We start from the raw sequence: 23,796 nt of genomic DNA on the forward strand, positions 1-23,796 counted from the left end.
AATAGATTTTACTGAGGATTTGCAGAAGTAAAACACAATTCCTCATTCTTTTATCCAGCTTCCAATGATTGCTCAGTGACTGTTTACTTTGCTAAGTAGATAAGTTACTGTTCTCATGCTGAAGATATTTACAAGCTAGTAAATAAAATGAGATATATGTGTGAATGTTTGTAATACAAGTCAAAATGTGATACGTGCCAACAGAATAATGCCAATCTGTTTCTCCGGAAGGATATTTTCCATTAATGCAGTCATGGAAAGCATCTCCAAAGAGAGAGTATCTAAGTGGGGCTTTGAAGGCTGAACAAATAAGGCAGAAAGGCGAAAAAAGCAAATTGTTTAGGAAATTAATGCTGAAAAGCACTGGGAACTAATGCTGGAAAGCATTTGAGATAAATTTTGGTAGGCATTAAATGTCAGCCAAAAGGCCCTTGACTATATTCTGAAGGCAATGAAGTGTCACAGAAGGAAAAACTCTGAGCTGGGAAGTAACATGAACTAAGCAGGATATAGAAGATCAGGCCATGGTAGTGTTTAGAAAACAAAGAATGGCAGAGGGTCTGAAGTCAGGGGCACTAGTTTATAAGCCCAAAGAAATACCTGGGTCTAAGGGTAGAGCCCACCAGCAGCTGAACATTGTGAAAGTGTAATCTTAGATATAATCAAAACGTCCTCATTTACTAATAAACAAATAATTGTGCCAATGATGTGCCAAGTTTTTCTACACTCTGAAGACAGTGCATGGGGCACCTGGGTGGCTCAGTTGGTTAAGCGTCCAGCTTTGGCTCAGGTCATGATCTCACAGTTCATGGGTTTGAGCTCCACAGCAGGCTCTGTGCTGACAGCTAGATCAGAGACTGGAGCCTGTCTTCGGATTCTGTGTCTCCTTCTCTCTCTGACCCTCCCCTGTTCATGCTGTCTGTCTATCAAAAATAAATTAAAAACATTAAAAAAATTTTTTAAATGAAGATACAGTGATGAACTGAACAGAATTCCTGTCCCTTCTGGAACATCGCTTCTCATGGGGACAGAGCACATGGGAAGTATGAACAAGCAAATGCAGATACCCTGATGCCAGGTAGCAGTGTGTGCTGTACAGGAGACAGAGTGAGGCTGGCAGACAGAGAATGAGTGCAGGTGGGCAGGGTTGGGAATGGTGGTGGCATAGACTGAGTGATGCAGAAAAAGCCTCTCAGAGGAGGTGCCATTTGGGAAGAAATCTGAGTGGAATGATGCCGGGTCCCTGTGCATTTCAGGAGAAAGAGTATTCCAGGCATGGAAATGGCAACTACAGCAGAGTTTATCTGGATTCGGTGGCAAAGAGCATCCTTGGCTGCCTAGGTCTCTTTATAGCCCAGCAGTCCCTGAGAACCTCCTAAGAACTCCCTGGCTCCAAGGGATGGTCAGAGAAAGCACAGCTAGACCATGGAAATGTTAATGAATGGGGAAAGGCTGAGTGGGAAGTCAGTAAGATCAACACACGGAAACCCTTCACGCAGGCAGCATCTCAGGTTGTTCGGAAATGGAAGAATGAGCTGGATGAGTCAGCATATTAGATAGATTTGTGAGGATTCCAGACACATTTGGTCAGACCTAGCATCTTGGTTCCTCCATTCCTATAGTTCTAGAATAGGAGTCGTGATTTATTCTTCTAAGACATTTGTTTTTGATCTTCCATATGTGCTCTTATAATGTAAACTTTGTAAAGCTCACACTGACAGACCCTCACCTCAGAGACTTGGTTTTGAAAATTATAAAGAATAATTTAAGGAGAAATGCTAAAGAAAAGCTCCTCAAGATAATCCCTCAGGTAGCCTCTTTTACAAGTTACAGTGAAACCTAAAATAAAGTAGCAATCTAGTAATGGGAACACTACAGCCAGCTCAAAATCACAAGTGTTACTGAGATCCACCATGTTTTACATTTGGCTTTATAACTTACTCCACAAAACAACCTTAATGAAATATTTAGTTAGTCCTGGATAACCACAGAGGAAATTTAAGGACAAAGGACCTTTAAATAATCAGACAAATCTGGGACAAACGATCCAACTGTGCACATGTTACCCTTCAAAAGATATACTTGGGAATTCCACGGTCAAGAACACTGATCATGTACTCCACAAAATTGTACTTCTATAAGGATACTTTCATAGGTACCTGAAGGATATCTGCCCTGCAAAATTAAAATTAATAACAATATACTTGACCTCAGAAGGTATTCCCTTTCTGTAGAAAAACTGACCAAGACTTAGAATTCAGGGAAAAAAGTGATTACAGATCTCGTCAAGGTCATACAGGCCCATTCGAGGTTTATCAAATAATCTAGAACATAGGTTTTTTATTTTAAAAAATGTTCAATATTAATGGGGCCCAGTCTTGTTAATTTGTAGAAGATTGGTAAGCTGCCAATGATTTTAGTCCAGTAAAGATGCAAATGATATGTGTAGACCTGTAACCACAAAAGTTACAGCTTTATTGTCCCGTAGCCAATGTGGTAAACTCATCTCAGCTGGCTATGGGGTCGATAGCCCTCAAGTGTCCTTTCTATATGCTTAACTTTTTATTGTGGTGCTCTCAGATGCCCCTGAAACCAGCTTTGCCACCTTCCTGCTGCTCTCACTGGTGAGCTAAAGAACTTCTTGACAAATGCCGATTCACAAAAGCCACATTTTCACTTTTTGAGAAATATACTATGACAGTTTGAATTTAAGTTTCATGAGAGAGAACTAATCTGTGGCCCTTAAACATTTGTGGTTGGGCTTCAGATGTCTTACAGCAAAATGTGGGGTTTCCCTGACCATCTCCATTAACTAATTGGTTTAAATCCAGTAATGATTGTTGAAATGTATTATAAAACTTTGCATTATCACACCTGTGCACTAACTGATTTCCACAGTTGGATGGCTTTATTTTTAAAAAATTTGTTAATGTTTACATATTTTTGAGAGAGCAAGACAGAGTGTGAGCAGGGGAGGCACAGGGAGAGGGAGGGAGACACAGAATCTGAATCAGACTCCAGGCTCTGAACTGTCAACACAGAACCTGATGTGGGGCTCGTACCCACAAACTGTGTGTAAGATTATGACTGAGGCCCCCAGGCATTCCCCAGTTGCATGGCTTTAGTATCAAACTAATTTTCCTGCCCAAAATTAATAAGTGATTATAACTATCTATTTGTTTAGTTCAAATGTGATAGCATTTTTAGAATTCTTTTTGATGCTCTCTTAGTTAAGGCATTTTTTCTGGTAAATACACTATAGTAAACGGAAAAGTTAAACCTTTATTTCAGTGGGTTACTCTGTCTCTGTTACAGCTCCATATTTTAAAAAGAGGATGTCAAAAACTATGTTCTCAAAAAAAAAGAATCTATTCTCACTACTCACTCTCTATAGGAGGAAACTTGGCTCTACCATTCATGGAAATGTGAAAGGAGTGTTTTTGCATCGATTCATTTGAAGTTTAATTAATACATTACATACTTCAAACTTATTAAGTAGTATTATCCTATAATAAAGCAAAAATTGTCAAGGACACCTCAGAAGGGAAAAGACTTCTTTTTAAGGTTTTGTCGAGAAGAACTGCGGCATATAAGCAATTTACACACACCTGATACCTGCACGTCTCAAGTACCAGGATTTTGGAGGGCCTGGGCGGCTCAGTCCATTAAGCATCCAATGCTTGATTTTGGCTCAGGTCATGATTTCAGATTTGTGAGTTGAATCTGCTTGAGACTTCCTCTCTCCTTCTCTCTCTGGCCCTCCCCTGCTCACTCTCTCTCACAAATTAAATAAACTTAAAAAAATTTTTTGAAAAATATGAGGACTTTGGGTATGTTTGTTGTTTATGGAATTGGGGGGATGCAGTGGATGAAGAGGGCAGAACTGAAAGATAAGATTTCATAATACTTAATATCTCATGACTCTCTTTATCAATTAAGATTTTCTAATTAATACCCAACTACATGCCACCACATATCATAGGAATAATAAGTAAAAACCCACCCATTCAAAGTGGATTTTAAAAACTAGAAGAAAATGTACATTTGCATTCTTCTTCACCAGAATTCTCCTGAGGCTTAATTTCTACATGTGTTCTTACTTCTTACACCTTAATGATATAACCAAGTGATTTTTTTTCTCTAAACTGTGGTGACTTCTTATTCATGATAGGAGCTATTCCCATTATAAAGGAGAAGGGGCTATTTTTTAAAAAATGAAACAGATAGTAAAAACACACTGTGCTGAAATTACCTGGAGGGGAAGTGACAGTAAAAATAAAGTGCCAATTTGACCCAGAGATCAAAACTGCCAAGTTGGAGAAGCTCACATAACCATCTTGACTTTCTGCCTGAGTACACCCTACAAACACAGGAACAAAAAGTAAATGTTAGTTACTTACTCAAGAGCAATTGCTTCAAGTCTTCTCTATGAAGAGGCAATTGGACAATAATGGAAAAAATAAGATTTAAAGAGATAAATCCATCAGGCTTTTCTTGTATGTCTTAGAACCAAATAATCCATGGGGCACCTGGATGGCTCCATAGGTTGAGCGTTCGACTTCAGCTTAGGTCATGATCTCCCGGTCTCTGAGTTTGAGCCCCACAAAGGGCTCTGTGCTGACAGCTCAGAGCCTGGAGTCTGATTCAGATTCTGTGTCTCCCTCCCTCTTTTCTCCTCCCCTACACACACACACACACACACACACACACACACACACACACACACACACTCTCTCTCTCTCTCTCTCTCTCTCTCTCTCTCTCTCTCTCTCTCTCTCTCTCTCTCTCAAAAATACACATTAAAAAAAATTTAAAAGAAAAAGAACCAAATAATCCAAGATAAGATAACAGTAACTGGAAGTTTACTATGCCAGACTGTGCTTTATATACATTATTTTAAGTAAACTACTAACAATCCTATAAAATATATTATTTAGAAAAGAGATAATCTTATGAAAGGTGAAGTTACTTGATGGGGGTTATAGTCCCAAATCTGCCTGATTTTAGTGTTTGCATTCTTTTTAAAAAAAAATTTTTTTAATGTCTTTATTTTTTATTTTGAGAGACAGAGAATGAGCAGGGGAGGGGCAGAGAGAGAGAGGAAGACACGGAATCTGAAGTAGGCTCCAGGCTCTGAGCTGTCATCACAGAGCCTGAAGTGGGGCTCGAACCCATGGACTGTGAGATCATGACCTGAGCCTAATGAAGTCAGACACTTAACTGAGCCACCCAGGCGCCCCAGTGTTTGCATTCTTAACCACTAGTATATATTAACTATTATATCAATAAATGTCAAGAAAGAAAGCCTATTATATTACAGGTAGTCAGTTTCTAGGCTCTGTCTCTTTTCTATTCAAGGGATCTATAGTTTATGTGGTGGCAGAGTTAGGCCAATAGAGCAGGACCACAGAAATCTATCAAATCATGACTAATAAAGGCTATCCTGATTTAGCAACTTAGATCGTCTGGGCTATGGTTTCTATGAATAAAATGCAAAAAATCTCACAAAGTTTGCATCTTCTGACAACAGGCTATCCATTTATAAAGTGAAAGAAGGCAACTTAAGTCAGGATCACATTCACAGTGCCATTAATTAGTCTTCTGACTCCACCATCCTCAAATTACTTTGCTAATTAACAGCTGCTACAGTTCACTCTGGAAATGTCACTATGATTGATATGACGGACAATGAGTTAGGAGAGTGGTCTTAAAGTTTATAAATTGGTTTGAGATCTTTAAGGCTGAAAGGTATCATAAAGATATAATATGCTTAGTGTTACATTTTTCAATTCAATTGCTTAATCCTTTTTGTGAAAACATTGTCTTTCCTCATCAATTTTGCAGAGCTAACTAAAACTACTTTTTCAAAAACATCTTTTCCTTCATCACTTCAGCATCCCAAAATAAATAAAATGCCCAGAAAAAAATGGAAATAAATAAGCCAAGCCTCAAATAAATGATAGGCGCCCAAGATAAATGCAGTTTATACTCTTTAAAACCTATATGCATCAAAATTATGGTCAATAAACTCTTGCAAACAATGAACTGCAGAGTACAGATGTTCAACATGAAATCGTTTGCTGCAGTTTTTCCTTTGACAAACGTCCTTATTGTTCCCATCTTTGGAGGAATACAAAGCAGCATTTAATCGAAATGTGTCCGTCGAGCACAGTGAGTCTGCCTCATAGAACAGCCGCCAAACTGCCTAATGGTAAGTGTTTTAGCTCCAAATGGGTTTGCTTTTGTGTTAAATACCAGCTTGCCTCAGAGATCTCTACAAAGATTCCCATATATATCTATGATATTCTCAGATTTGAAGCATATGTGCCCAAAAGCTGCAGCAGTTGCTGCCACGTACAGTACATTACTCCAGGGTTCATCATTTCTCTGGAATGGTAATTGTGAAATATACAAATGCCATCAACAGGCTCCCTGACCAAGCTGGTATAAGCAATGTACTGGCTGAGGGAACTTGGGATGAGATGGGGTGCTGGGCTTGAAGCAAGATTAAAATTCACTACATGACTTACCAGAGCGTGTTACCTGAATATGTTTCTGCAGGGTATATGATCTCCAAAATCCCTTTCAGCCCCAACTCTCCCCCATGTCTATCCCTCTCACCCTGATAACACTAGCAGACTATTACATTGTTAATGTTGAGGCTTAATTTATTTTAAATATTACGAACATATTTTTTCTACAACTAGGATCCATAATTAAATATAAGACCCATAAATAATTATCTTTAAGTCTATAAGTTCAGTTTTTTGTTAATAAGTTATAACCTTCTTTTTATAGAGGAGTATCCACTGAAACAAAAGAACATAAAGTTAAATTACAGAATAAAAGATTTAGACTAGACATACAGGCCTGGCTCTGTTGTTATTATTTTGTATTTCTCCAGGAAGTACTTAGAATAAGTTAGGTAATCCCTCCCAAATGGTTTGTGTTCCACTCTTTCTGAGGTTAAAGAAAAGTTTTTCATGATGGCTTCAAGAGATACTTTCACTCATAAGAAAAATGTGTTTTGGTGATCTGGGCATTCTAAAAAACACAAAACTTCACAAGATTTTTTCCCTTTAATTACATACACAAAACTGTGTGTATGGAAACAACCTCACCTCATTCCTCAAACATTCTCAGCGAATCTTCCATGGAGGACAGTAGTGACAATACTAATCCAGGTGAGTAAGCCAGCTTGAGCACGACATTGTTAATTGAATAAAATAGCAAACAATTTCATTCACTTTGCATGGCCACAATGTGATTCTAAGGTAGTCATTGAGGATATCTTCGGGATAACTGAAATAAAGATGATGAAGGACTGGGGGAGGGTGTTAGGAGTGAAGCAAAGTAAAGCATGGTGACTAAGCACGGTGTGGGACACTGAGGTATGGAGGCTGAGTAAAAGGGAGTAGGAGTAAGGTGGTAGGCATAGATAATACATGAGGAATGGTGAGTTATGGAGTATGAGTAAGTACAGAGTATTAGCAAACTACAAAGTATGAGTAAAGGTCTGAAATATGAGTAAGGTAAGGAATATAGGTAACTGAAAACATGTTACCATAATATAATATATAATTATATAATATTATAAGAAGTATAATATTATAAGAAGTATATTCTTATAATATATATATAATATTATATATTTTACCATAATATTAAAAAGGACTGAACAGGAAGGCAACAGAGGACAAAGGATACTAGAGAGGGAAAAATAAACTAAAGCTGCCCTGGGTCAGGTGCTTTGCATTTGGCATTGCATTTATGCTTCATAACATCAAGAGTGTTTCTGTTTCCCCCATAGAAACCACATCATACCTATGACTTGCTCCCTGGGCCAAACCATGGTACTGTACTAGAACCATGGTCCTGGGGGACATGCTTTTTTTCTTACACATATTGAGAATACAGGTATGACAAAAATGTTCCTTCATCATGCAAGAGAAAAAAGAGGAGGATCCATAAGTATTTACTACCTGCCAAATCTTTCTTTTTACAGATATGGCACTCTAGAATGGAGATAAAGGAGATCTCTTCCAAATTACCCACGATATTGACCATTACTGACCTTACTATGATTCTCATGATTGCAAACATTTTCTTGCAAATGTAGTACCAACAGGTCTCTGGATGTCAGAGGTACCTACCTTTCAGCATTGAATCTGATGTCCCTTCCAGGGAAACAGAAATGGCCCAAGGCTCTGAAGGAGGCCCCAAGGACTCTATTCTCTGATTCTGGAAATAGAAAAAACAAGGTAGGGGGAGTTGTATTGAGAAGAAAGTTTTGGGAAGTTACCTAAAACAGAAAAACAATTCATACAGAATCTTTTATGAAACACATAATCAGCAGAGACCAGCAAAGGAAGGAAAATGATAAATATTTTCTTCCTCATGTTAAAAATATATCAAAATTAGCTTATCAAGAAAAGAGAATGGAGATTATAGCAGGAAAAGCTGGGGCAGATCAGTGAAAAGGAGAAAAGAAAGCTAAGTTTATAAAGAGGAGAGTGGCATTATGTGTTAAAGGTTCACAAGGAAGGTATGACTAAGAGAAGAGAACAGGACCAAGCTGGCCAAGACTACTTCAAAAAAGGACAGGTTTCCAAGTATGGACCACAATCTCACGCTCTCCTCCCTGTGCAGACAGGTCAGGGGTACATTTTTACAATAAAGAGTAGAAAGCTGATTTAAATATCATATTTTCTTGATCCATTCATCAGGTGATAGACATTTAGGCTCTTTCCATGTTTTGGCTATTGTTGACAATGCTGCTATGAACATTGGGGTACATGTGCCCCTATGCATCAGCACTTCATACAATGGAGTATTACATGGCAATGAGAAAGAATGAAATCTGGCCATTTGTAGGAAAGTGGATAGACCTCGAGGGTGTCATGCTAAGCAAAATAAGTCAGGCAGAGAAGGACAGATACCATATGTTTGCACTCATAGGTCTAACAGGAGAACAGGAGAAACCTAATGGAGGACCATGGGGAGGGGCAGAGGGAAAGAGAGTTGGGTAGAGAGAGGGATGCAAAACCTGAGAGACTATTGAATACTGAAAAGGAACTGAGGGTTGAAGGCGGTGGGGGGAAAAGAGGTGGTGGTGATGGTGGAGGGCACTTGTGGGGAAGAGCAATGGATGTTGTATGGAAACCAATTTGACAATAAACTATTTAAAAAAAATAAAATAAAGATAAAAAATAAACAAATATCATATTTTGCTTCTTTCTCCCCATGACTTTAATAATTAAAAAAAAACTAGAATCAGAGGCATGGACACTAAAGTTAAGCACAGACGCCTTTGTTGATGATTTACTTAACCACATATAAAAAGAAATTCTTTAAAATAGCATAAAGCTATAATGCAGATGTGACAGCATAAATTCCTTCATTAGCATATGAAACGACTTCTTGGAGAAAGCTAGATTTCCAGAAGATATGAGAGACCTGCTTCAGTAATTTGTTTGGGGAGGAAAAGTATCAGGATTTGATTTTTACTCTTGATCACATTCTGGGCACTCACAGAAAGTAAGGAAGCCAGGTGTGACATGGAAGGAAGATGGAAAAGGGCAAAATTATTATTATTAGAGGTTCTCAGTGCAGCAGATGCCTCATGGGGCACTCTGTCGATGTGTGACATGATGGGGAAATCTAAAACATGTGCCAGATACGACATGCTCCCAGCATTTACCTGCTTATCCAGAAAAACGAGCTGTGGTTGCACTCGAAGTTCCTTTCCCACCTCTCCATCCGAAGGCTGGACCAGGACCAAGAGAGCATAGGGCCGAACATATATCAAGTTCTCAGTTTTATAGCTGCTTGTATTTCTGGCATGTGTAGACAGAAATAGAATACATCCATAAGATTACAGATATCATGGCAGCACCTATTTCCATAATGCATTATTGCCAGTGAAAATATTTACAATTGCTTTTGTTTCTGTTTAGGAAACATGACCTTATAACCAAAAAAATTTATATATTTATTGTTTATCCTTGCTTTTAGCATTGGTAAGGGATGGACTGGGTGTGTGGGAGGTGTGGGGAGAAGCACAAATTATGAGCTTAGATTTTATCACCATTCATTAATATCAGTCCCAAGAATGCCTTATCAAACTAAAATATTTAGAAGGTACAGATATGTTCACTACACTGCTCATAAACCAGCTCTCCCCACAAAGACTCTGATTTGTAGTGTTTTCCAATTTTTATGATGTAAATACTTCTACCATGGCTGATTCCATACTACCATGATGACATCATTGGAACAAATTGGAAGAGGTGCCTGACAGCTAGCTCCAGCAAGAGCACTGTGTTACTTGGAATAGCTCATTTAATCCTAACAACAACCCTTTCATATTTACATTCTCCACAGTGTGCGTGCACTAAATAGGCTCAGTGACTGTGGAATTAATTGATTAATTTATTTTAATTGAATGAAACCCCCAGGGAGAATAATAACTTAAAATTAATATATGCTGAGCACTTCCTGTGTACCAGGTGCCATTCTAAGCTTTCCTCATATAAAACTGTTGCATCTTCAAAATGACACTGTGATGTAAGTATTTCTACTTAAACAAGAAGAGACTGAGGCCCAAAAAGGCTTACATGCCTTACCAAAGGTCACACAAATGGTTAAGTGTATAATCAAGGTCTAGAGCAGTTAATCAATGAGCTATATCGTTATTTTACCTCTTTCAAGCACATTAATTGCTGATGTGACTTAGCAATAAAATGCAATAAGTATAAAATGGTTATGTAATTCATGTTACCTCAAGACATCTTTTTATCAAAGTTTTAGTGTTTTTGATGACCAAGATAGCTTCATTAAAAGAACATTATACATTATTATCTTATTAAGCCTATTGTATATTATGTATCACAGCCATGCAATAGATTTCTAGCATTGAATGGAGATATATAGACATCATATAGTACATATATTACCCTAGTATAGAGCACCCATTGACTTGTTCTCAAAACAGCCTAAGTGAGGTCTGAATAAGGCTTTGATTAAAAAAAAAAGTAGTCTACAATCAAATGCTTGTTAGTCAACTACTTTATTCCATTACCCTTTTCTCCCCCCCCCCTTATCTAAGGAGAAAAATATAATATATTTATTTAATATGAAAGGTGTATGTCAGGTAAAGATGACAATTAGTCCCAAAAAGAGTAAAGAGTGGATGACCAAAGAGTGGATCAGGAACCAGGAAGTTTCTGTAGAAAGCACTTTCTCTCTCCCTGGAGAATCCTGAGAAATGGGGACAGAGTGGGAATATGTGGTCCTAAGGGTCCCTTTTGGTCATTTACCAGTTAAGGCCCTGACCTCTGTGCATTCTAGAATCACTCACTTGGAATTCAACATATGCCAGCCTAATCTCATTTATTAGTTTTCTTAGCCTAAGTGGGTAAGGATCTCTTTTTTTTTAAGGGGAACAATTTAAATCAGATTTTTAAGATCCATGCTATTAATTCTATTCTTCCATGGGGCCCAACTTACTGGAAAATTCTAATGGTGTTAGGAGATCCTAACCCATTTCTTAAATGCTTTCTCATGTGGGATAGGGTGCAGGATAGCAGTGTGGTTAAAGAAGCCAAAAGACCCCACAAAGATCCTGGCATGCGTACAGTGATATCTAGAAACAAAAAGATGGGAACCACCGGCCTGAGCAGCCGCTGAAAGGCCCATCCCTGACACATTTTAAAGTTTATTGTGAGCAAACATCTCTTATTAAGTGTAAACAGCATCTTACTGGAGGTCAGAGACTTGCTGCTACAGCATATCCCAAGGTAATACCACTTTAAGCTCCACATAAACTCTTAAGCAGTTTCTATCCTAAAACCTGACCGTAGGTGGTACAGTTTTTTACGATATGTTATAATAGTGCAATAAATCTGTTAGCTTAAAATCGAATCTCCGTGGCCTTTTAGAGAAATCATCATTAAATGCAGGGTCCTGTTAATGATGCCATCGAAGTGAAATTGTTTAATCTGCTAAGGGGGTGAAAGGTCACCAAATGAATTTTTTATAATACATCAACTTGACACGCAATAGGGAAAACTGTAATAGATAAAAGCAAAGGAAAAGGGCACTGTCTTCTTCTGATAGGTCAATAGCAGCCAAGAGAGTCACTCATCCACTTTCCTTTCACGATGGGGCTCCTTTTGCATTTAATATGGACACCCAATTAATACCTCAGCACCACAGACAACCTCATTTTAGGTGACTTATAGCAATTTCTCCCCCTTCCCTGAAATGAAAGTGATCACAATACATCATAGCATTGCGCGAATTAACGTTAATTGATTCAAGTTACCAAGCAATGATGGGCCACTTATATAATCTAGGCGTTATTGGGTGCTAGAAGGGATGGAGGGAAGATTAGATTCCAGTGTCCGTTGCTGTGACGACGGGAGTCACCTGACACCTTGTTAGACAGTTGTAAGGTTCTATTGCTGGCCCCAGTGGGGTCGTCAGTAAACTGGAGTGATGTCCAAACATCATTATACGCTGCTCCGATATTAAAGCAAAGGGATTAGCAACTTATTGCAAGCAACCTGGATTTGTCATGGTGCTGTCGTTATCCAATTTCCAACCGCTAATGTGACTGTAGCCTGCAGGCAGACGGACCTACAGCCAAACTTTAAAAAATGGGGGAGGAGAGTTTCCTCGAATCCTCCCCATTTTAACCGCTATTTAACAGCTTCCAGCACCCAGTCAGGTATGTGAAAGAATTTTTTTTTCCCCTTCAGTTCTTAAGTACCAGCTAAAAAATAAAGATCAAGAGAATACAGACGTTTCCCAGTTCCGAGATCACCACTATTCACTCCAACTCTTGCTTTTCAATCTGCCAGATCTGAAATGCTTCCTCTGTATAGGAGGGGATTATTTCTACTTGCATGGCAAACCTAGCAAACAAATTCTACTGAAAGCTGGCCCTGGGTAAGACCTTTGGGGGGGGGGGCGCTGAGGGTAGGGGCATTAGAGATATTACCTTGTTCCTTCTTCAGACTTTGCCTCCTCAAAGTTACTAAGTCAGGTTCCTATAAAAAGCTCCCCATGTTTCCATTAAAAGTTTCAGATGTCGTGCATTTTCAATTATTCCTGTGTTAAGTAGGCTAGACAGGACAGAATCTATAAGTGCCATGAGGGGGCTTAAATTCCAAAGAAGTTTGCAAGATTTCATACTAAGAACAAAGTAAGCTCTCTAGTCAACTTGGTTTAATAAACATGTTAACCCTTCTACAATGTACATTGTTCTAGGCACTGTAAGATGTGCAAAGATAAATAAAACACCATGACCTCTGCCCTCAGAAACATAGCCCCCTTCCTCCTCTGCCATATAGTTTATAAGGCAAGAATGACTTTCCTGGCTATCGCTCAGAGGACACACATACCATTTTACTTATATTTCATAGTCCTTATGCTCCCTATTAAGACTAGCCAGATGCCTTTAGCTGCTGTCAAGTACTAGGGAGGGAAGAGGGAAGAAATGTCTTATGATCTGACAGTTTCCTTCTGGCACTATAACATAGTGGCTCCAAACCTTGTATTTTGTAAGCACCCAATATACGTGTTACTGCACTAACACTGTGGCATATCAGCACCCACTGTGTACTTCCTCTGCTCTTAGGTCATTCTGTGCCTCTGGAAAGCTACTACCTATCTTGGCCTGGCCAATTTCAAGTTCTGGTACACTCCTCAGTTGGTGTGCTCACTGCTATGCTCTTATACTTATTATTAAACTCTTGTGGTTCCTTCAAATTATTCATTTTAAATTGAGATTTGAATGACTCTAGGCAAAGGGGGCAGCATGCCAGGAGTAAATAATGGCACAGAGTAAACATGGCATATCTTCCAGTAAGGTCAATTCAATGGTTAAAAACCTAAGTACTTTGGATGGAAAATCATTTAAAATAATATTTTATAATAAATGTATCATAACTGTCTTATCTGGGATAATGAAAACTCTGTATGCATTCTTCAAGATCACATATAAACTGTTCCAAATGTCCTGTTTGCCTTAGGGTGCTGCAGCAGCTTTAGTCTGATTGGGAAAACAAGACCCAAGATCTATATAATGGGAGAGATTTAATACAGGATATTGGTTACATAGGAATATTAGAATAGCAGAGAAGCCGAACAGGTTACATTTCACTATGTGAAACAAATACTTGAAGATCACTTACCATGCATATGCACTCTTGGAAGTATACTAGTAAGTTCAAGTGTTGACCATCTAATAACTATTACACAGATGAAAATATACCAGTGTTAGTATAACTAAAATTAATCTTATGAATAACTAGATTAATGGTGAAGCAGGTTAATATTGAATCAATTTCTCTGTAATTATATATAGAATGAGATTTCAAATAACATTCTTATCAAACAGTTCTGCAAATGTTTGTTTTGCCTATCCACAAATTTTAAATCTCTAGATTTTCATTTGAGCCATATACTTTTTCAGACATAATAGCTGTTCAATTAATGTCTGGAAAATAAGACATTGAAATATAGTCTTTTATGAATCCTTATTATATTTACCTACAACTTTGGCATCTGTACACAGAAATCTAAATTACTTGATTTTAAGGTAGCATGGTTTAGTTCTGGGGTTCGAACTACATGTGGATCTGAGTGGGAAACAGCAGCAATGGATTACAATTAACATCCTGTTTATCAGGAAAATTGTAGAAAAATATAACGTGCAGAAGGAGTCAAAGATTTAGTGGTCTGGGGCCATTTAATTTAAGAACAATGGCCCTGAAGGGTATCACTGAAGAAACAGGGTTATGAAAGAAATGATAGTTTTAATGATGACCATGAATCATCAATAAAAAAATGTGAATGGTCCACATTATTTCCCGTTCAATAAGGCTAGGTAATGTTTGTTGTTTTTGTTTTGTTTTAGTTTAAGCTTTTTAAAAATGTAGTGCTAAAAGGAACAATTTTTAATTAAATGGAAAGTTTGCCCATGCAGAGCATCTTATTTTCCCACAAAGCCACATATATGAAATACCATTATGACAATTTTGTCATTCATTTAACAAAGCAGAGACTTTGTATTGTGGTGAAAAGAAGAAACAGCATAGAAACATTCTTTCATGGCAGAACTGTGGTTTTGCCATGAAGGAGGAAACAGACAGACTGGCAGTACAGAAATTTCTTCCAGGATGAACATTCTGCCAGTCATGGGAAGAACGTCCCCATGTTAACAGAGGGATTTTGTTCTTGTATACTCTGGGCAGCTGTTTCCTAGACAGCAGGTGACCAGGGGGTGTGGAGAAGTTACACAAGAGAAGATGCTAAATGAGACTGAGTGACAACAGACTTGTTAGTCTTACCAACGGTCTCAGCTAGTTCTCTTCTTTCTCTATTTTATGTCTGCCTGGAAAATGCTACTTATACAGAGTAAGGGAACTTAGAAAGGTACTAAGTTGATGGACTAAAAAGCACACATATATATACTCCTCCAGTGTCTTGCTCACCTTCACTAGAACTGTTTTCAGGAGCCAAGGGTCGTGGCAATGTCATAAACAGAACTTTACTGGAGATAGCATATTGGGTTTCTACTGCTACATAAAAAATTACCACAAACTTAGTGGCTTAAAATAATACAAATTTATTATCTTTGGGTTGTGGGTCAAGAATCCAGACAGGCTTGGCTGGATTTACTGCTGGAGCCTCTCAGGAAGAATCCACTTCTAAACTCACGCAGATTGTTGGTAGAAGTTATTTCCATGTGGTTGTAGAGTGGAGGTCCCTGTTTCCTCACTGGCTGCCAACCAAAGTCCGTTCTCTATTCCATCTGTTGCTTTTTTTATCCCCCATGTCATCTCTTTCATCTTAAAAACAGTGACACCTTAAGTCCTTCTTACACTTTGAATCTCTTTGCCTTCCCATTCTGCCATGCAGGAGAAAGCTCTCTTCTTTAAAGGGCTCATGTTATTATTTGGGCCCACCTTCAAAATCTTGGGTAGTTTATCTTAGGGTCAACTATGCCACATAACATAGTGCATTCAGTGAAGTGCCATCTGCCATATTCATCCTTTCCTAGGCTAAGGGCAGTACATCATTGGAAGGCTATTTTAGAAAATTCACCAGCCACAAATAGCTTTGATATTTCAGTATTTAAACTTCCATAAAAGTTACAGATATGTTTAATTTTATTATATGACAAAGAATAATATTTAAAGGTGTTTTTAAATTTTTTTTGGAATGAAGCAGGGGAAAGGGAGAGAGAAGAGAAATAAAGAAGAGAAAACCAAGAGAGCAAAATTCAAGTTTCTACTGAAAGAAAGGTAAGGAATATAAAATATGTCTTGCCAAGATTCCAGATAAAGGATAAAATATATAAATAAGACTCCTGTAGAGAATGCCCAGTTTAAAAAGCCCAATTGACCTTATGGTTATCTCTATGCCCTCTACTCTACTGAAATTACTTAAAGAATAAAAATAAATAAAAGTGGTGCCAAACCTCACATAAATGGTGTAAACTAACAAATACAAAGAAGGCAGGAGAGGAAAGAAGTATTGACAACAGAGGTCAATGAGGTTTTGGAAGATGGAAAACAGGTTCATGGAATTGACTTACAAGCGGACAAAATTTAAATCCAGATGCCACCAGAAGAGGATAAAGACCAGGCCCATCACTGTATATTATGTAATTAAAAAGTAGAGAGCACTCCATTTCTCTCCCACAAAAAGAAGTTGATGGCTTTTTGAGAGCTGGTAGTACTCCCCTTAAAAAGTAAATGCCCATATGGCCTCAATTTGTTGAAATGCATACAAACCCATTAAGTTAACAAGAGTGAACCTCTCTACATCCTTGGTGCTTTTCACGGAAAAGCCTGTGTCCCTACACTGATTCTTCCCTCTCAAGGTCAGTTCATTAGCTTGTCAATGGCTCTCCAGTGAGTTCAATGGGAGTCCCAAATGACATTGATCAAAGTTGAAAGAAACAGGGCTGGCCTGAGGCCTGCACAAGGCTTCAGGGTTGTTTAGCATATTGTGCAAGTCTTAGGACCATGGGAAGCCTTGTTAATTTTCATTCAGTCCCTAAGGACAAGGCATTTTTCATTCTGCAGAGATTTATTCAGATATACTCAAGAAGCAGTTTTTCCTTATCTTCAGAAGATTTTCTTTTTGCCTTATGTTTGGAAAATCTCCCTTAAAATACCAGAGGGACAGAGAGAGATGGAGGAATGGAACACATCCCAACAGAAAATCGATGCTATAATATACATGTTCAGCAGTTTCTTATTAAATCAGAAATGTGGGAGACAAACGTGAAAACATGATGGCTATGATGGATGGTGGGCCATAAAGGTGATCTCTGAAGCTGTCTCACTTCTTCATAAAGAATGATATCCTCCACCTATATGTACATGTACCTGAACTTGTGCTGGCTCCACTCTCTTGGCGGCGCTTCCTCTGCTGTGCATCCATTGCTTCTGCTCTTTGACTTTTCTCTTTCTAGTTAAAGGCTCAATATTGACTGAGTCTTTTTTTTTTTATACATAATATAAAAATCAGTTATTTAGGGATGATGAGCCACTAGAAAACTCAGAATTGTAAAATCTAAATAAAATGTAGCAATGGACTGTTCCTTTCTTCTCTAATCACCTGCATATAATATATTTGTAAGAACTCAGTGGGATCTAAATGAAATTGGGCTGAAGGAAAAAAAAAATTAAACATAGGCTAAGATGCATTGGCAATTTTTTTCAGATTCTTAATTCTTATATTGCAATGTATTATGTTTTAATGACATTGGTAATATGATGAAGGTTTGGTGGTTGGTAAAAATATCCAAGATTTAATAGATTCTGAACAATCACATGACTAAGAGTATTTTTTAATTCTATAACAATTCATAAAGCTCTTCAAGTCTTCTTTTCATATCTTCCATACATATTAATGGGCTGTCCAGAAGAGGAACATCCATTTACATTATAAGTCAGGTAAAATATGATACAAAAACACTAGCTAAGCTTCCATTTGGATATGTTGCTCTGTGTATAAAAAGGCAATCAATGTATTAGTTAGATATGCCTAATGATGTGAAGGTACCTTTTTTTGTTTGTGCTCTTATTTAATAGCAAATCCCACACCCACGGAAGATGGTATATGGAAGTAACTAATATCCATTAAATATCAATTGCTCACTTATTAGCATTACCACAAATAAGTTGAAAAAGCAGTAATAACAGAGTAATCTAAAAGAATATGAGTATTCTAAGATCTCATTGAATAAAATAGGTCAGAATCTAAATAATTTTATCTATTTCAGGGACCCAATATCAACCAAAACTGTGCATGGGTTTGGGCTTGTTTTTCCAGTGATAGTGACAATATAGGGAATATCTATGTTGCTCATGTCTAGCCCTCTATAACCAGCAGCATTTATGAGATGGTTAGTATTATATACATTTCTTAAGCATTACGACAAGTTCATCGTCTCTCAGTCTGGGGTATCATTTTTAGTTCTTTTGATTCTGCTAAAAATTGAAGCTTGGGACTCTAAAAGTCTTGACCTTGTGACAGATATCTTAGATGCACTTGGGCTGCTCGTTTTGACTAACACAATCTATAAAATTGAGAGTAATTTACACTTACTTTACCTCATTGTGCACTTCCCATGCTCCTTCATTTACTAAGCTCAGAAAAACATTCAGGTAAATTTACATCTGAAATGTCTATTGAACAGAAATCTGGTGGAATACTTCAAAATATAAGCATTTAGAATCAGTATAGCATGGCACAAAGGATGTGGCAAATCTTACACAGCTCTGTGCCATAAACATAGTTGACAGCAGTGACAGCCTGGCCTCATACAGTTTGAGAAAGGCATCCTTTTCATGGCTTTATAATCCTAGCTTAAATAAATTCCAACCAGGGTCACTGAATTAGCCTAGTAAATTCCTAGTCATCCTCCCAAAACTTTCCGAAATATAAGTTCCCACCCCAGTCCCTATAAGAATTATTATCACCCTCCTTTAGGATTCAAGTTTTAGCTTATAGCTCTTTGGAATTGTGATAGGTAGTGTTTTTGTCCCTTAAGGCAAAGATCATATCCATTTCACCTTAGCTATCCAGGAGTCCAGTCTACTACTTAAATTCATTACATGTACATTCTTTCAATAAACTAATGAACAAATGAATTGAAAACAGTTGTTTTAGAAAAATTTCTTCCTACATGCTTTTCACTTAAATGTACAAAAATATAACATCTTCCACTATCTAAAATACAGAATAATCATGAAAGAATACCCATTTATTTAAAAAGTCTTAATTGAGAATTTAGGTCTATAAATGACTCCCTGAGTTTTTATTCTTAAGAAGCAGACAGATTATGTAACTCAGTGGCAATAGGCATCCTAGAAATCAGCGCTTGTTTAGATGTTTTTATAATTAATACTTACCCATCCCCAGTGATTCCCTTTGACTGAGTTACCAGTAAGGCTCCAATGGTCGTATTCAGAACATTCTCTAGTACTCCAGTTTGTTGAGCAGTGATAATCTGGTGAGCCAAATTCTGTAATTTCTTACTTGATAAAGATGAAATCAGTCCAGTGCTCCTTATTGTTGCCAGATCACCAATTTCAATGACTACTACTTTTGAGGTAGTTTCCATAGTGGTTGGTGGCAGGACACTATATGAGCTCGTTTCCATCATGAGAGGTCTACGTTGACCAACTCTGTAATGACTGGCACAAGTCACAGTTGGGCAATTGCGCTTTCTCTTTGCTTTATTGTCAGCAATGGCCTTTAAGGTTGCTTTATTGCCAGGTATCTCATGAATAAATCTGATTTGGTTTTGGCTAACTTGTAAGAAGTCAGTTAGTCTTTGGAGGATGAGGATTTCCCAGCCCTTTTCTAGGACTGGAAGTATCACTGTGAAGGCCAGATGAATGGAGACACCTGAGTGTATTTCAATGGGCTCCTGTCCTTGTAGGACAACATACAAAAGATTATCCAAGATGCTGAAATAGTTGGAACCAGAAGACTCATCCAGCAATGAGGAAGTCGATTGAACCACAACAGATGGAATGAAACTTTCCCCTATGAAAACACGGGGGCTCTGGAGTTCATGGTAGAATATAGCTAAAAGAAGTTTGGAGGTATTTTTGTTCCCCAAAAGAAAAAAACGCAAAACTTGGGGTGTCTGGTCCACAAAGCACACCTTGGTGATTTCCCTGATGGGTAAAATGGAATAGAAAGTAGATACAGACCCTAAAGTAGAACAGGGGGTATTGGCATTTACACTACTAAAGGTGTCGACAAAACCATTAGTAACAGATACAACTGGATAAAACTTCTGCGTTGTCCAAGTGGCATCAGCATTGTCAAGAATTAAGATCACTTGGTCAGTCTGTTTGCAGATGTAGCCTTGTATGAGGGATCGGTATGTGCATTTCTGTTCTTCTCTAAATGTACCTATAAAATAAAGGAAAATAAGTGATATTTAAACCACAATCTCTCAAAGATTATTTGCAATCCGTCACTCTTATTATCACCTGTAACCTCATGAAACATTTATCGAACTTTTAAGTGTGCTAGATACTGAGTATGCAAAGCAGTCTGGGTAAGATATGAAAGGGTAAAATATGTTACATCACATGTATTATTTAAAGGTAATAATGGACATAATAGCTAGGTGAAAAAAGAATTGAAGTAAAATTATTATGGAAAAGGAATATCACTAAGGCCTCCATAATGGAAAAAGGATAGGGGAGACGAGTGTAATAATACTTAAGTCAATGAAAAAGAGGTAGATTGAGAGGACTGGAACAGAGATTTTCTTAGAGATGTATTAAAATTGAAGAGGTATACTGAGTCCAGATTGTGAGTTTGGATTTCAGACTATATCATTTCCTCATTTTTTTTTCTTTTTTCTAAACAAGGAGAGTAAAAACAATACAAAAGGAAACGAAGAAAGTAACAATTAGAGGAGTACTGAATTAAATAGAGCCCAAGTTGGGGATGATTGGGGCTAATCAAGACATTTAGAGAAACAGTGTTCTCCTTTGTTCCCACCATTGCTTTCATTTTTTTTAAGGAGACTCCATGCCTAACATGGGGCTCAAACTCACAACCCCAAGATTAAGGGTTGCGGGGTCTCCTGACGGAGACAGTCAGCCATCCCGTATTCCCACCGTTCCTGATCCTCCTGTCTCTGAACCATGAGTAGTTCTTATTCTGAGTCCACAAGGATAGTTTAACTTCCAACAAACACAATTCCTTCAATGTTAAAGTGATATTGACAAAATTATCTTGTATTATTTTCAAGATATTTTAATATGCCTTCAAATACAAGGTCGATTTAGCCTAAGGATTGGAACAAAAAAAAAATATTAGTAATGGAGGCTGTACTACATTTGAGCATGATCTAGTTGCCTCCTATATCCTTCCTTCCATATGATATGTGTCAAAATTGCCTATGATATTAATACGTTTAATTACCCAAATGTTGCTTTATGAGTAGGCTGCATGGTATACTTGTGCCTCAACAATAACAGCAACAGTAGTCAAAATTACAAGTCAGTATTTCAAACTAAATCATGAAATTCTAGCATACCAAAATGGGATTAAGTTCTTATATTATGAAAGAAGAATGGTGTAAAAGCAAATACCTTAAAGTTCTGCCTTATAAACTTAGAAAACAAGTAAAGCAGATCCAGAGTAATTAGAAGAAATAATAAATATAACAACAGAAATCCATGAAATAGAAAAGAGAGAAACAAACAAAAACAGAGAAACTAAACAAAGCTAAAATTTGATTCTTGGAAAAACAACAAATTGGTTAACTCCCTCACTAAACTGATCAAGATAAAAAGAAAGAGGGGTGACTGGGTGACTAAGTCAGTCAAGAGTCTGATCTTGATTTTGGCTCAGGTCATGATCACACAGTTCATGAGATCAAGCCCTGTGTTGGTCTCTGCAATGACAGCACAGAGTCTGCTTGGGATTCTCTCTCTGCCCCTCCTCTGCTCATGCTTTCTCTCTCTCTCTCTCTCTCTCTCTCTCTCTCTCTCTCTCTCAAAATAAACAAATATACTTACAAAAAGAAAAGATAAAATCACATATCACCAAATTCAGGGAGGAAAGGATGATTACTACAGATCAAAGGTTTAGACTATTACAAACTTCATGCCAACAAATTCAGTGACTTCAAGGACATAGACAAATAGAAAACAGACACAAGATAAAACAGAAAATTTAAATTGCTGTAATTCTCTTAAATAAATTGAATTTACTAAATTGAATACTGTTATTAATTTAAATAGTGACTTAACTATCAAATATAAAAACAATGGTCACTTTTACATAATGTGCCTTCTCCCTATGGTCACATAATATGGAAACACTAATGCTAAATCAAGAATGGTTTTCAAAAGCATAGCACCAGTATGAAGGGAATTAGTTGCTTGATCTTAACAGACATGGATATTGTGCCCTGAGATTCTGATATAACAGTCTCTACTATAGATACATCCTTTTCAAATAAGTTAGGTGGACATCCCTTATGAAAAACCCTTGAATCACACTAGTTCCCCTTTTCTAGACTTTATAGCTCACTTTCCTTGTTTTAATACACCTTTTCCCAGCCATTTTGATTCCTGTTAATTAATTATTCACATTCCACTCAGATCTGGTCCACTACAGATTTCTCATTTTGTTCTCCCTTCTTCTGATTCAGGAGATATATTGTCTTTTAAAGTGATCTCTACAGGGGCACCTAAGTGGCTCAGTTGGTTAAGCATCCAACTTCAGCTCTGATCATGATCTTGTGGTTTGTGAGTTCAAGCTCTGCATTGGGCTCTGTGCTGACAGCTCAGAGCCTGAAGCCTGCTTCTGATTCTGTGTCTCCCTGTCTCTCTGCCCCATCCCTGCCCATGTTCTCTCTTTCTCTCAAAAAAAAAGAAAAAAAGAAAAAAAAAGTTAAAAATAAATAAATATAAAGTGATCTCTACAGATTACTATATTTTTGGAAGTGTCCCTAAATAAAATAATCACTCTCTTAGTTGAAATGATGCTCAATCACTCTCTGCTATTAACTATATGTACTTGATAAAGTACATAGACTTAATAGGCATCAGTGTCCTTAAGGGGTTATTTCTCAAGACCAGGAACTATATCTCCTATTTAAATTACACAGGGCTTAACACCCTACCTCAAACACAGTAGATGCTTCTTAACGTGTATTAGTTGATTGATATGTAATGTCCTTTTCAAAACTCCTTTTTTTCAAATAATTTTTACCTATTCTTGCCAGGTATCTAGCTATAAGATTATTATTTTATAGCTTGAATACATTTTAAACCAACTTATGACAATAACAACAAAATATACTACAAAACATTATGAGACTTGACCCCTGAATTGGTGCTAATATATGAGAGAGCAGAATACATTAAGAAATCCATCTATTTTCACATGAAACCATAAGGTTGAAATTATGGCTGATTATATTTATATTAATTTTATTATGTTCCTAAATCACATAATTGATTTAACCCTAAAGAGGATTCTGTTGTGATAAACCATTTTTTTCTTGACTAATTCACTAAATATACATGTAGAAATATGAATTATTTATTTCTATTCCTGATGGCAGGTGCCTTCCAAATCTAAAATAAGAAAATGGGATGATTTATAATGTAATTCAAATATTCTTTTAGAGTAATAAGGTATAGGAGCTATACTAGTCGAATGCACACCTTCAAAGTAGTCCAATGATAGAATTGTTTTCATTCATTTATTTATTTTTATTAATGACTC

At 37.2% G+C, this 23,796-nt stretch overlaps 1 protein-coding gene across 1 annotated transcript in view; it reads right to left on the reverse strand.

Moving 5' to 3' along the window:
* PKHD1 (PKHD1 ciliary IPT domain containing fibrocystin/polyductin) overlaps window positions 1-23,796 on the reverse strand; it is a 466,767-nt gene that overhangs the window by 19,763 nt on the left and 423,208 nt on the right. The window contains exons 60-63 of the mRNA XM_029945445.1: window positions 19,437-20,451; window positions 9,701-9,836; window positions 8,154-8,241; window positions 4,253-4,360 (exon numbers count right to left, since the gene is read on the reverse strand). Coding sequence (XP_029801305.1) covers window positions 4,253-4,360; window positions 8,154-8,241; window positions 9,701-9,836; window positions 19,437-20,451 — 1,347 coding nt within the window. The remainder of the gene's footprint in view (window positions 1-4,252; window positions 4,361-8,153; window positions 8,242-9,700; window positions 9,837-19,436; window positions 20,452-23,796) is intronic.

The sequence above is a fragment of the Suricata suricatta genome, chromosome 7 (assembly GCF_006229205.1).
Source record: "Suricata suricatta isolate VVHF042 chromosome 7, meerkat_22Aug2017_6uvM2_HiC, whole genome shotgun sequence".
In the NCBI taxonomy this organism is placed as follows: domain Eukaryota; kingdom Metazoa; phylum Chordata; class Mammalia; order Carnivora; family Herpestidae; genus Suricata; species Suricata suricatta.